The 15,287-nt window shown below is 41.8% G+C and overlaps 1 protein-coding gene across 2 annotated transcripts in view; it reads right to left on the bottom strand.

The window, feature by feature from the left end:
• Positions 1–1,086: 1,086 nt before the first annotated feature.
• Exph5 (exophilin 5) overlaps positions 1,087–15,287 on the bottom strand; it is a 30,699-nt gene continuing 16,498 nt past the window's right edge. For both annotated transcript variants that reach the window (XM_027415095.2, XM_027415096.2), the window contains exons 3-4: positions 12,657–12,792; positions 1,087–8,662 (exon numbers count right to left, since the gene is read on the bottom strand). In XM_027415095.2, the coding sequence (XP_027270896.1) occupies positions 3,387–8,662; positions 12,657–12,723 (5,343 nt within the window). In that variant the 5' untranslated portion in view covers positions 12,724–12,792 and the 3' untranslated portion in view covers positions 1,087–3,386. The remainder of the gene's footprint in view (positions 8,663–12,656; positions 12,793–15,287) is intronic.

Here is a 15,287-nt window from a genome sequence, read left to right as displayed (position 1 = left end):
ACGCCCTAAGTAGGCTTCTTTTAGCACCCTTGTGACTCATCTTTATTTCATATACAAAATAATTTTCTCTTTTCAAGTTTATCTTTAACCAAACTCCTGTGAGTAGCAATTAGAGTTTTATTAAGATCACGGTATTTATGATGTTACAATAAACTACTCAGAAGGTAGCATCTAAAAAGCAAAACAATATTATTAAAATCCATTTTAAACAAATTAACTTAATATTTATAGCTGTGTTAGCCTCACATTTAAGCAAGCTGATTATTTATTAGGCACTTATTAGTATCGATTCATTAGTATTTTACTCCATTTACAAGAAAGCTTAATAATGATTATATATTTTAGAAAAAAACAATATAAAATGACTATTATTAAAGTTACCACAGCTATTCCAAAATGAGCATTAATTCCAGCAGTTTATATATTACAACACAAAGAAATCTGCTATGCTTCTTCAACGAAGCTCTACATAAAACTATAAAACAGTAAAGGTTCTGTCTTATGTTGGGGAAATTACTGTTTCCCTGATTCCTCAGCCTGACAAGCAGGTATCTTCACACATAGTGCAGAGAAGCAATGGCCATCAGATTCAATGTGGGAAGTAGATTACACGGAGGAGAGTAAGTCCCAAAGCTATTGTCAATTCTTACCCTGGTATCCCTGCCTCACTCAGAGCCTCACCTCTGTGGAAAACAAGCTAACTTTGTGTCACCTTTTGTAGCAAACATGTAGACTCAAAATACTTATTGAAACAGCATCTCATGGCGATCATTAAAAAAACAACCAACGACATAATGTTAAAATATCTCAGAATACCTTAAAATTACACAAAAAGTCATAATATATGAGAGTTTTACTTAAATAATCAGATAAATAGCAAAAGAGGAAAGGCATATACACCCTTAAATAAGTAACTGAATGTTACTCTGTGCCATTCAAGTTTGAATTGGTGCAGAACAAGTGATTTAGAGTTCTATTAGGCGTCTCTTTGAACTCCAAATTGCCTAGAGTTTGAAGTTTGAGTGGACAGGTTTAAGGAAAGGCTTTCATATTAGTGACCTCACCTTCACTAGTTTCGAGTTTTATGGGACTGTCATAATACAGATCTTCCTTGCATTTGGTGTCAGTGCCAGATCTCTATATGCTTTGCTAACACCCAACCTTAGCTTCAGTTTATCTGAATGAACAGTGGAAAATAAAAGTATGTCATGAAATAGCTATAAAAACAAGACAAAATCCTCTCTGTATTGAGATCCAGGATCCCATGCTGCCTGCTGGTCTACATCATCCTCAGCCTTTGCCTTGAATTACAAGGAGATAAAGCTCCAAATGCCTATGTGTCAACTAAAGAGGTAGGAAGCCAAATTAGCAATGGGTATCACGAGATATTTACAATAAATTAGGAGTTCTGAGTTAGATGTTCCTGAGGGTTTGATAGATGGTTCAGCAGAGAAGCCAAGCGGTCCCTAGACATCACATCTGACCTAGCATTTTAAGGACTTCTTCAAGGTTCCCACTAAATGCTCCTTCAGAAGTGTCCTAGCCCAAAGCTTAGTTAACCATAGGTTCTCACTCTATATGGAGTTGTACAACTAAATTCGGGGTTAAAAAAAAAAAGGCAGCAGTAAAGGTTTCTGAATGTGCACTGAACAAGAATTAATTCAAAATTAAACATAAATGAATCCTGGCAGTGCTCACCCGTGGTGTTAGTGTGACTTCACTGCAGCCTTGGTCCAAACACTCAGCATGCACACCTGTCCTGGGTGGAGGAAGAGAAAAGAGTGCAGGCAGAGAGTAGAGGAAGAGAAGGGGGCGGGGAATCTGATGTTATTCTATATGAACTACACTGCTTTTACCACACATGCAAAGATTTCTGCTCATAAAGAAGTGCAATTACAGACAACAAAGACTTGTTACTACTTTGTTCTCCAGCTTGTGGGTAACATTAGAATGTTCTTGGATTGTACTGTGCTAGATGAGTAGAGATACCTATCTTGGTAGTATATGTTTGTTTTTATCTTAAACAAATGATAAATTTGCATGTAAGCCAGAAAACTTTTAAAATACATTTGAGTTATAAGTGAATGTTTGATTTGTACACCTATTTTACATATGTATATACTTGATGGCATTTAAAAATTCCCAAAGCTATAAATTAAGTGAGAAAATGTTTAATAAGCCCCAGTCTGGGCTATAAATAAGGAAATGAGAAATGGACAGGTTTGGAGATGAAAAAAAATCAGCTGTGGAAAGAGCAGCAAAAAAACTGGTCCAATAAGACACTGTCAGCTCGCTTTCACCCGTTAGCTATGTATCTATGGCCAAGCCACAGTGGCTGCATCTGTTAGCTATGTGTCTGTGACCAAACCATGGTGCCTGCACATTCGGCACTGATGAAAACTTAGTCCTCAAAAATTCAGCCAATCACCACAAACAGTTTCAGAGAAATTCCTGTAGGCACTAATGGGACTAACCCTTCATTTTTAACCTCAACATTTACTCTAAACACATGTCAAGACTCCACTTTTGAAGTGCAAGGATGTTCTCATAATAATACCTTTATCTTGTGGCTAGAGAGAGAGAGCTCGGTGGTTAAGAGCATTTGCAGCTCTTGCAGAGGGCCCAGGTCTGGTTCCTAGCACCTGCATGACCCCTAACAATCATCTGTTACTCCCATTCCAGGGGCTCCAATGTCCTCAAGTGCCTCTGGGGGCACTGCATGAACACAGTGCACATATAATGACTATTGTTTTCCCTACCTTATATTTAATGTCTTGAATTCAGGCTGTGGACAGAAGGAGGCAAATATAGTTTTGCAACTGTGCTGGGTAATTAACAAGTTTTTGTTTGTTTGTTTGTTTGTTTGTTTTCAAGACAGGGTTTCTCTGTGTAGCTTTAGAGCCTATCCTGGCACTTGCTCTGGAGACCAGGCTGGCCTCGAACTCCCAGAGATCCGCTTGCCTCTGCCTCCCGAGTGCTGGGATTAAAGGCGTGCGCCACCAACGCCCGGCATTAACAAGTTTTAACAGGTGCCCAAACTATTAAGTGTTGTGTTAAGAGATGTAAAAAAAGTGATGAGGAAAATAGAGCCAACATTGGAAAGTGGCTTAGAGATAGGGTTGGGAGAAAAGAAGGTCAAATTCCAACACATCAGGAAAAAATACCAGGAAAAGCAAACAAAACCCCTCAAAAACAGCAATCGTTCTTAGAATTCAGATACTATGGAAGAAAAAATACATATATATGGAAAAGGAATGGGTATTTTGGTGTAGACACTCCAAGCCAGATCTTCTTTTACCTGTCTATAAATTTAGAGTCATTTCTACAATAAGTTTTTGGTTAAAAAGCAAAACGTAGAGTATTATATTATGCAGTTTCTTACAGTCTCACAGTTCTGACTCTTTATCATTTTCATCCAGGTAGTATTCGTCATCGGTGGTTGTGTCTGTGTCCCGGTCTGAGTCCACTGGGTCATCCTCATAGATATTAAGCGGTTCACTTGGAACTAAGCCATCTTCTGATGATCGACCACCAGAATTCAACAGCTCTGACTTGGACAGGTTGGAACCATTGAGTACATCATCCTTGAGGAAGCCAGGGTTCTTGAGGAAACTTGGCTTCCACAATCTTCCTTGTGTGAGTGACCGCTTGACATTCTCCAAGAAAGCCAACTGCTGCTCTTTCCCAAAAATCCCATAGTCAATAGGCCTGGAAATGGATGAGGTGGATTTGGGACCCAATCTAGTCCTGTTGTTATACAACGCCCAACTTTCACTTTCATCAGCGGCAGGAAGCTCAGAAAAAGATTTGAATCTTCGACAATAAGCACTGTTGTGGGAGGCGTCATCATCAAGGGACAGTTGACTGAGAGCAGTGTTGATGGAAGTGTTCTCAGAAAAATGGCGCCCCCTGGCTTTGAGAGGATGGCTTTTGCACAGCCGGTCACCCTGCACATTGAAGTTTTTTAAACTCTTTGACCTATAGAGGAGAGGCTCAGGTTCTGACTCTGGAGATGGGGCACTCCTGTGGCGCAGCTGATAATGGGATAGGTTTATTGTAGATTTCTGCGCAGATTCCAGGGGCAAAGGCAGACTCAACCTCTGTTGGTGGTTAGCGCTTTTTTCTATGGGGCTCGTCAGTGTGAGCTGAGCTGGGGCTCCCAACTCTCCCGGAATCTGGGCTCTAGAATCCCCACTCTTCGCGAGTGGTTCTAAGACACTGTTAGGCTCATTCTGAAGTGGTTGTGAAATGTTAGCAGACCTCTGATTGCAGGACTGACAAGGAGGTTCTGAGTTGGATATTGCTGTAGCTTGGAGAGGGGTCTCAGATTTGTCCACATTCACCAGGCTGCTTTCATCTGCGGACTCTGTGGATTTTACAACAGGTTCAGGGGACAGTGGGCTGTCCTCTGATCTGCAAAGAGATAACCTCCTAAAGCCAGACTGGCTTTCACTTTGGGAGAAGACAGTGGCTACGTGTCTTCTGGGACCTAAATCCTTAGCTGGGATTTTTCTGCTTGCTTTAGACATGGCTGTCAGTCTGTGTTTAACTGAGTATCTGTTTTCTTTTGTTTCTAGGTCGCCCATGTTGGTTTTATTTTCATTATTTCCTCCAGGAAGTAAAGTCTGATCCCATGCCAACTTTTGTGCTTCATCTTTAACCTTCCTGGTCTCTGTTGTATTTGTCTCCTGACTTCCTGCCTGTCTGGATTCTGGCTGCAGATCTGCTCCCCCTGACTGGGCCTCTTCAGCAAGCTGCAGCTTATGCAATGCTGGGGTTAGAGCAAAGGCTTGCCTTTCTGAGTCAGAGAGCATTTTATCAGTCAGGTTTTGGCAGTCTGATCCAGTTGTCCCATTGGCTTCCCTAGGCTGTGACCCACTAGAACTCTCATTGTCTATAACTATAGCCATGTGATCTTGCCAAGGACACCTTCCTGGAGATACAGTAGCTGTGACATCTGCACAGGCTCCAGAATTTTGTCTGGTTTGGGAATTTTCAGCATTATCTTCTGAGTGGGCTGGGAGGACAGGGGCCCCACCATCTCCCCCTTTAGAAGGCTGGTGATGACCTTTAGTGTTTTCTCCTCCAGCACTTTTTTCTTGAGGCAGTAACAGGCTCTGTAGGATTTGTCTTGGAAACTTACCCCCTCTCTTTTTCCTACCTAGTGAATCATCTACAGCTGTTTTAGCTAAGCTACCTGGGGAAATTTCTTTGGTCTGAGGTTCTCCTTTTTGAAGAGAAACATCTGACCTCACAGAAGCCATTTCCTCCAAGGTAGATGGGGAAGCCTCCCTATTATTCTCAGTGCCGAGAGAAAGACAGCATGGAGCAGAGTCAACCTGCATCTTTAGGTCTGGTGGTGGAGGTATTCCCAACTGCACTCCTGCAGGACCATTCAGCTCATCACTTTCCAAAGCATTAGGGAATGCTTCAGTCTCTCCCTGAAAAGCGTCTCGAAGTGAATCTGTACCTTGGGCATACTGCTGAAGGAGGCTGCAGAATTTTTTGCTGGGTTTCCTTGGTAGAGTATAATATATTGAAACCACCTCAAGACATTTCACATTCTCTTCATCACCAGAAACAGAGAACATGCTGGTTGTCTTAAACTTGTGTAAGGCTTTCCCACTCTCTTTTTCTGAAGTGTCGGCATTGGGGGTTTTGTTTGAAAGGGTGAATGAGCTCGTTCCCGGGGCAGGTGCCTCATCATCCTTCCTGGTGTTTCCTTGAACAAGTTCCTTTTGGTTGTGTCTTTCAGAGAAAGTACTCTCTCTAAATGACGAGTCACCTTCCAGAGAACTGAAGATTCTTCCCCAAGGCCTAGGCATGACAGCAGAAGCGTCCACGTCCAGGACTGGTGACTTTTCTCTTTCACCACTTTCAGCCAAGGTACCTGGCTCCCCTGAAGGACATGATACCGCCCTCTTAATGAGGAAAGGGAGTGGCCCTTTCCTAACAGAAGCCGATCTAATGGCTTTCATATCTGTCATTTTTTTGGTGGCTTCGGGCACCCCCATGATCGAATTTGAAGTATCACTCATTGATTTAGGAGAACTGGGTTTGTCAGATATGCTCTTCCTAGTTGGAACATCCGCTTTATTTTTTATTTGGAATGGAAGTGGCCCATTCCTAATTGAAGCGGGCATTATCTTACTTTCCTGCTGTCTGCTGTGTATGAGAAAGCCAGCTGGTTTTCTTGGCAAGGTGCAATAGACTGTGCTGAGCTCAGGGGCTTTGACACTACTTTGGTCCTCAGTGAGGCTACTGCCTTTGCTTGTGGGTGCTGCTCTATTCTCTGTCTTGGTTAGCTTCTCAATACAGGACACATGGCGTCTTACTCTTCCTTTCCCCCTCCCATTTCTGAAGGGAGAGTAAGGATGACAGTGGACAGCATCGTGCAGATGGGCAGGACTGTCATGACTCTCTTGGTTATCTGTAGAATTCACAGTCAACTGATTATTTTGGATCTTTGTAGCCTTCTCTTTTTCTTCTCTTTCTTCTTGGGATGGATCTTGGTCTAAAAGCCTCCTGGGGAACATTGCAGAAGGTATCAGAAGAACATCAGGGAAAGAATCACTCAATGGTAAGGAATCTTGGGGTACACCTGATGGCACAACTAAAGAATCTTGTGAGTCACTGTGCTTGGAGACCAGCTTGCTGCCATTGGTAGAATGAATGGAAGGACATCGTTGTTGCTCAAGATCCAAACTAGCAAGTTCCTCTGGGGACTCTTCTTTTTGGGTAGCAGTGGATTCAAAGCACCAGTGGTTGTTTTTAATGATGCTTGAGCTGTCTCCATTACTTCCTGTTTTCTGGTGACAACCTTGATCTGGGCTGGAAAGAGATGGCTGTGTCCCACGTTCTTGGATGAGAGTCAGGGAAGCTGCTGAGTCAAGTTTCCTGCTCCCAGGAAAGTCTTTATCTTTGCTCAGTTCATTGGCTTTATCTCTTGGTGCTGTTTGCATTTGGTATGTGCCTTTCCTGGAAAAGACTCTGGGTGACCTTCTGGAACTGACCATGGCAGAATCATTAAAGCCAAACCTGGAGTTTTGGGTTGAGTCTTGGGAGTGGGCATTTTGTAAATCGGGTAAATCATTAGAGATCTCTGTCTGTGAAATAGGTTGGGGCAACCCACTTGCCTTGTTTTTCTGGCCTGTCTTGTTTAGCCATTCATCCTCTGAAACAGATTCATTCACATCTTTCTCACTGTTCATTTTCGTGCCGGGGATGTTGGGTTGGGTTTCAGTAAGAGACAGCAATCCAGTCGAATGGATACCAGTCACAGTGACTTCTGTACAGTTTCTTATTGGAAGAGAGTCTGGCTTATCAGGGATTATTTTCTCAGGAGCAACGGTGGAATTCTGGAAGCTGGGACTCTGAGAATCTCTCCTGTCACCAGGAATCAGGGGCAAGGAAGCTCTGAAGGAGGACACTAGAGTCTGAGCCTTGCCAAACAAACAAGGCTTCTCATCTACAGCTATGTCTACAGGATGGCGGCCCTGCCGATAGTCCAGCCCAGAAGACTGGATGTGGCAGCTTGAGCCAGTCATGGAAAAACCATCTGGTGTGACAAAATGGGGTAGAAATTGGTTCTCATTGACATGTGATGTGTCCATGCTCTCCAGTGGGGATGTTTGAAGATCAGCTCGCCAGCAATGTGGATCCTCTTGACCTCTGAAAACATATGTTCCATAACCAGGAGAATGTGGCCTCCAGTGTCGAGAAGGGACACCGTGGCTATAAGTAGATGGTGTTCTGGTTGTTTCAACAGAAATCATTTCAAAGTCCCTGTCAGAAGGGAATGGCTTCCTGCTCTGGTGTAAGTCTGACAAGAAAGAATGTTCTTCCTGTTGGCTCCAAAAGGAATTCTGTCCAAATCTCTGTTCTCCACTCTGTCTGAAGGTACTGCTGAAGAAAGACCTTGCAAATGGATTGTTCTGATGGTAGAATGGCATATTCTCTGAGTTCTCTAAAGTGTCAGGACTCATGGCAATATCCATGGGGGCATTTAGAGGGATGCCTTGGTAAGCACTCTGTGAATGATGCCACTCATACATCCTACTCTCCTGAAAACACTTAGGAACCACATACTGATCAGCAGGGTCCATGTCCATTGGTGATGGTGCCCCCGGAGACTCTTCCCAATTCTGCCTATGTCTAGAAGAATCTGCTCTATTCCATATGATGGACGATAAAGGAGTTCTTTTGGGGCTTTGCTGGTGCCTTGCTGGTGTAAAACTATTCTTGTTTAGAGTATCGGCTGGAAAGTGTAAGCTCCTTGCAGTAAAACGCCCCGTGGCTGGCGAGGCTGATCGTTGCCGGCTGTCGAAGCACAACGATGTACTGCCAAACGTATTCTTTTGCATAAAGTCCTCTTTTAAGACTCTGGGCGCCTTGGTCCTATACATATCATAAATTGTCTTTGTCCTAGGAGAAAAGGTTTTGAAACCTTCTCTAGGAGTTCCTGGTCTCAGGATGTCATAGATGGACATGTTGGAAGTTTCACTGTGATAGTTCTGGTGCCTTCCTGTGGTGTGGCCATGCTCGTTCCTACTTGAGGGAGAATGTTTGAACTGTGTTCTTGACCCGTAGTTGAACGGCACTCTGGTATTCACTGAGCCTGCAGATTGTTCCTGAGCCAGCTTGCTATCCAAATCATCTAAAACTAAAGGAGAACACAAATTAATTGTTGTATATGACTTTATAGTTTGTAACAATTAAAGTCATTGAAGCACCCCTTCTGAGAATCATATTTTGTTATTATAAATACAACATTAATCTGGTTTTCTTTTTTCTTTTTGGTTTTTCACAACAGAGTTTTTCTGTATAGCCCTGGATGTCCTAGAACTCACTCTATAGATCAGACTGGCTTTAAACTCAGATCTGCCTGCCTCTGCCTCTGGGATTAAAGGTATGTACTGCCACCACCACCTGGCTAACATAACATTAATCTTGATTATGATATTAATGATAATCTGACTTTTATAAGAGTGCAATGCATTTTCTTTCTTTTTCTTTTCATATACCTTTAAGGATATACGGTTAAATTTTGAGCCTGAGGGGATAGACAACTCAGTCAGTAAAATGCTTGCTGTACAAACCTGAGGACCTGGATTCAGTCCCCAGAACCCATGTAAAGAAGACAGAATAGTGGCATGGATTTGTAATCCCAGTAGTAGGGAGATGGAGGCAGAGACAGGTAGGGCCTTGAAGCTTGCTGGCCAGCCAGCCAGGCCTACTCAGCAAACTCCAGGTCCCAAGAAGACCTTATCTCAAACGAGATAAAGATTGGAGTGATGGCTCAGTCAGTAGAGTGGCTGTTACACAAGCCATGAAGGTTGAGTTTAGAACCTGAATGCCCATGTAAAAGCCAGGCATGGTGACCTGTATCTGTAATCCCATTGCTAGGGAGGCAGAGATGGGGGTTCCTGAAGCTCATTAGACAATCAGTCTAGCCAAATCAGTGAGCTCCAGGTTCAGTGAGAGACCCTGTCGCAAAAAATAAGGTGGAAACTATGGTAAATGGCCCAGCAGTCACACAAGCCTAATGACCTCAGACTCTAGAACCTATATTTAAAAAGCTGGGTATGGTGACATACATCTATAGGTGTGGCCAGCAATCCTATAGCAAGATGGGAAGTGGAGAGGAAAAATAGGCTAAAACCCTTGTAGACCAGCTACCATGGAATATGCTATACAGTGTCAGAAACAGCAAAAGAGACTGATGGGGGATATCCTTCTATATGCTTTGAATATATGTTTCTTTTATTGGTTGATGAATAAAACTGTTCCAGCCAATGGACAGGCAGGATTTAGCCAGGCAGGAAATTCAAACAGGGAAAGGTAGGAGGCAGAGTGAGGGGACACCATGTAGCTACCTTGAAGGTAGGACACCCAGACATTCTCCAGTGAGCAAGACCACATAGAGATACATAGATTAATAGAAATGGGTTAATAATTAAGAGATAGCTCTCCAAGGGGCTGGAGAGATAGCTCAGCATTTAAGAGAACTGGCTGCTCTTCCAGAGGTCCTGAGTTCAATTCCTAACAACCACATGGTGGCTCACAACCATCTCTAGTGGAATCTAATGCCCTCTTCTGACATAAGTCATATGTGGAGACAATATCATAAGATAAATAAATAAATCTTAAAAAAAAGAAATAGCTAGCCAATAAGAAGCCTGAGCTATTGGCCAAACAGTTATATAATTAATATAAGCCTCTATGTATTTATTTGGGACCAAACAGCTGCAGGACTGGGCGGGACAGAAACTTCTGTCAACAAGAGACCCTACTTTAAAAAGGTGGAAGGAGAGAAATGTCTCCTTAAAGTTGCCCTTTGATCTCTTCATGTGCACACTGGCACACTTGCCTCTGAACTCATGCACACATATCCACACTATATACATAAGGTAATTGAAAGGTAGAGAGTTGGACAGGTGGCTCAGTGGATAAAGTGCTTACCTAGTAAGTAAGGAGACCTGAGTTTGTATCCCTAGATGGCTGTCAAAAGCCGGGCACAGCTCGCCTGCAATCCATCACTTGGGAGGCAGAGACAGGGCTGACCTGGTTGGCTAGACTAGCAGGAATCAGTGAGTTCCAGGTTCAGTGAAATATACTACCTTAATCAATAAAGTGGAGAATGATCAAGGGAGATGTCCAAGGCCACGCTGGGCCTCTCCATACATGAGCACACAAATGCGCCAGCTCTCATGCTGCGCTCACACAATGCAAATATGTACACACACCACTCATACATTCATATGCAAATTAAAAAGGTAGAAAGCAGCTTAGGAAGACAGTGTTGATAGTGTGTGTCCACCCACACATACATGAACACATACACACAAAACAAGGTGGACAGCGCCTGAGGAACCACACACAAAGTCGACCTCTGGCCTCCACGTGCAAATGAACACACGCACACAAGCACACACACACTTGTATACACACAAATCTTCATACGCATGCCTGTATATAACACAAAATTATATTTGTCCTAATGAATTTTAACCAGTTTCTCTCTGTGTATCTGAAGTGTGTTTACCTTTTGTGCTACATGAGTTAGTAACAGCAGAGAATGATGTAGGTTGCAATATGGGCTTGCCACTGGATTATTAGGCAAGCTGGGGATTATTAATCATGTTTCCCTCTTTCTTTTACATCACTAGGTTGCTGTAATAGTTCAGCCTTTAGTCATTCCATGAGACTATAATAAAAATAAGCCGGTAAACAGTGTGATTTCTTAGCTGTCCTGTTAAAAAAACAGCATTACAGGTAAAAGTTCATTACCACATAATGTACAAACACTTAGATAAATTTGGATAATGTGTGGAATTTAAAGTTATACACAATATTATTAAATTATATGTTAATTGTAGACTCCTTTTCCCAGAAACTGTTGTAGCATTTCCCATGTGTCAGACACATAACATCAATTAATGAATATTTATAGAAACTTACAGGGTTAAAAAAAAAAACCTATTTTTACTATTTTTGTTTTATAAGTAAGAATGCTGAAGCAGAGAGATATTATGTAAATGCCCAGGTCACTTAGTGCAGCAATCTGGACCCAGACTCTGTCTCCTGGGTCTTAATTCACAAAGGCTTGAGCCATGCAAAGGAGCTTCACAAGGAGGCAAAGCTGCTGATGTCAAACAATGCTGACTTTTATCTCAGGACAAGGTCCCATAGAGGGTGGTGTCCAAACCAGGTCCCAGTGACCTCCTTATAATGAAGGACAGAGGCCAAACCCAGACCAGGGTCCATGACTGAAGTACCTTAGTCTGCAACTTTAGACAAACTACCATGCATCATCTAGTTGGCATAATACTGTTGGCATCGCTTGGCATTATATTTAATCATAATTAATTAAACTGTTAGAATTCATTAAACTGTCAGAATTATTATTATTATTATTATTATTATTATTATTATTATTGAGACAGGGTTTCTCTGTGTGGCTTTGGAGCCTATCCTGGCACTCGCTCTGTAGACCAGGGTGGCCTCGAACTCATAGAGATCTGCCTGCCTCTGCCTCACCAGTGCTGGGACTAAAGGTTTGCGCCACCAATGCCTGGCTCAGAATTTTAATATAACTGCACTCTCCTTAAGTTTTTTAGATTTTTCTAAGATTTGCATTATAATAGACATTATTATCATATATATTTTATGATGAATACAATAGATTATCCATTTATTGATGAAATAGTCATTAATAAAAACCATATCGGACACAGAAATAAGTAAGAATCATGTGTACTGTGCACTTCTGGAATCCAGGTCAGTTCAGGTGAACTGTTTAGCGACTACTGCATTTTATCACAGTGCCCTAATCAGGAACAATAAAAGACTCTTAAGGTCAAGCTTTATAGATGCATTTCTTTTTGACCTGAGGTAAAACATTAAACATTATTATCAGCCTGTATATCTGCCAGTCTTTGATCTCTGAATATTTGCTTGGGTTATATTTAACCATAAGTTTCTTCAAGATTTGGGTTCATAGGACAGAATGGTATCCTTTTCAGATGCAGGAAGTAAGGGACTTCAGAAACCAAGTTCAGGCCTCAATTTGTTTAGAGCATTTTAGTACGAACTATTATTAGTATTTGCCTCTGTGGGTCCTGGTATTTCCAGGGAGATCTGATGCATGAACTTACCTTGGAAAAACTCACTCTCCAGCAGAGAAGAATCCCAGGGCGGAGGCATGCCACTCTCCTCCCGCATGGTGGCTGGCTTAGGGACAAACACACTGGCAACTGGCTGATTCCCAACCGGTGAATTGTATATTTTTGCCTGCCAATTTTAAAGTAAAAAATGTAAGACTTCACATCTCCTCTAGCTAAAATACTTATATGATTCCCTAAAAATGTCAGAGGTTCTTGTCTAAGAACTACTGATCAATTTTCTGAATATTTATGTATCAATTTAATGTTTCCTTGTTTTTGCCATTTATAATGAATTGGGAACTCCCTACACATACCCTCATATATATATATATACATATATATATATGTATATATATATATCTCCACACGTACATTATCCTATATATGCACTAATATGTACACTACCTTATATACACTTATATATATATATATATGTATATCCTCATATGCACATCCCTCTATACATAACTTCCTAGGCATGCCCCCCACACATCCTCACATACACACTCCCCTACATATATATGCCCTCATATGCATGATCCTCTATACATACCCCTATATGCATATTCCCTACACACACTCATATGTACACTCCCCTATATATACATTCACATATACACTATCCTACACACACATTCATATATACACTCCATGGACAAACATTCATACGAGCAATCTCCTAAACACAATTCAATGGATGCTAATTCTTTTAATAACAATGTTTTAGCAGACTCTTACAGAATTAAGCAGGCCTTATGGGAGGAGGGTGATTCCTCGCAATCAGAAAAATAACCTTTCTCAAGTTGGGAGGATTGTCTTTGTGGCGATAATGGCTGGGACTGTGAATTTCCTAAGTCTGCATTTTCTGTTAGAGCATTTTAGCTGCTGTCTAGGTGGACCTTGAGTTTTGTGAACTCAAGGGACTTTGGAGAAGACAGTGTTTCTGCCCAGAGGTTATTCCAAATGACAGAACAGTGAGGGAACAAAGTGTGTGTGACAGGAAGGAGGAAAGGGACCAGAGGGAAGAGGGCAGGGGAAGGAGGAAGTGAGTGAGCAGGGGACAAGCTCAAGACAAAGTGTGAAAATGCTGGACTGGAACTCATCACATTCAGGTTAATTTTTAAAAACAAATCCAATTATATTTTAAGAGGAAGAAGAAAAAAAAAAAAGAATGGAGAACCCTCCCCCTGTGCTGAGCAGATATAGTAGTTCTGGAATAAGGACATTGAAAGGTAAGATCTAGTGCTACTTTTAAAAGATTTAGGAGACATATGCAAAGCTGAAGTTATATTTCTTAAAACAAATGAACAAAAAAATAAAAAAAAACTAGCAAGTGTTCACGCTGATATCAAATTCAATCCCTGTCCTACTTGCAAGCTTGGTTTGTCTTTGTAACATTGGGACAGTTATCCTCACCACACCCTCACTGCCCTGTTCAAGAACTCCACGTGCATTTCCTTTGTCCAACTGGCTCAGTCAGTCCAGTCCTCTGCTTCAGCTCCTCCTACCTGGTGGGACCTGAGAGGCCTGGCAGTTCACTCTGGTACCCAGTCCTTGATCAGCTCTCTGGTGTCCCCTTTCTATTTACGTCTCATCTCATCTATAAAGCTGAAGGCCAAAGGCCTAACCTTGTCAAGGCCCTGACTTTTAAATTCCTTCACCATAGGCTTTTTCTGGTCCTCTTAGGCCCTCACACCTCCCTTTGTTTCTCCCAGTAGTCTGCCCAGATCTCATTGATTTCTGTTTGTAGCTCTGTGGGCATAAGTGAATACTCACAAAGGGGGCTTCTTAACAAGAAACAACACTCCTACGATAATTTATTCATTATTGGATATAACCTATCACAACAAATATAAAAAAAAATCTAAAGTAAACAGATACAACAAAACTTTGACTATAGATAGTCATTGGAGACAAGAGAATTGAAAGTTAATCACTTGAAAGAAATTGGTTGGTTGAAGTTAGTTCTTTAATCCCTAGAGTATGAAGAGGCTTCTCATTAGTACTCTTCCATGGTTCTTCAGTTTTCTACTTTTTTTTTTTTTTTTGAGACAAGGTCTCACTTTGTGGCCCAGGCTGACTTGGAACTCATTAGGTAGCCCATCAGGCTGGCCTCAATTTCAGAGCAATTTTTATGCCCCATCTCTCAAATGATTAGAGGTATACACCACAACCCTGGCTCTATTCTCCATTTAATAATAATTGTTCTCAAATCTGTAGTTTTGATACTTGGTATAGGATGGGGTTACTGGATAAAAGTCACCAGGCATCATTATCTCATAACTATTTAACATCCAAGCAAACTTTAGATTTCCTCTATGCAGACTAGAGTACATGCCTGTGGCCTCTCCGATCACGATTTTGCAGAGCAAACATTTATAGTGAAATGGAAACTATGTGTCCTGGGGGCTCAACTGAGAGTTGAGCCTCTGTAGGCTGGAAGGTCCTTCTATCTGGGGACCAGGTTCTTTTCATTAAGACCAACCCTATACACCCAACATATCCCTGCTACTTCTGGTAGAGAGATGTGAACTGGATGACTAAGAAAAAGATTAAGATTTTACTAACATGCAGCTTCAACTCTGAAGCTTATCAATGGCTGGTACCAGGCACAAAGAGGAC

This window comes from Cricetulus griseus, chromosome 4 (assembly GCF_003668045.3).
Source record: "Cricetulus griseus strain 17A/GY chromosome 4, alternate assembly CriGri-PICRH-1.0, whole genome shotgun sequence".
Lineage (NCBI taxonomy): Eukaryota > Metazoa > Chordata > Mammalia > Rodentia > Cricetidae > Cricetulus > Cricetulus griseus.
The sequence above is the reverse complement of the archived record's forward strand: the minus strand, read 5'-3'. Positions and strand labels throughout refer to the sequence as shown.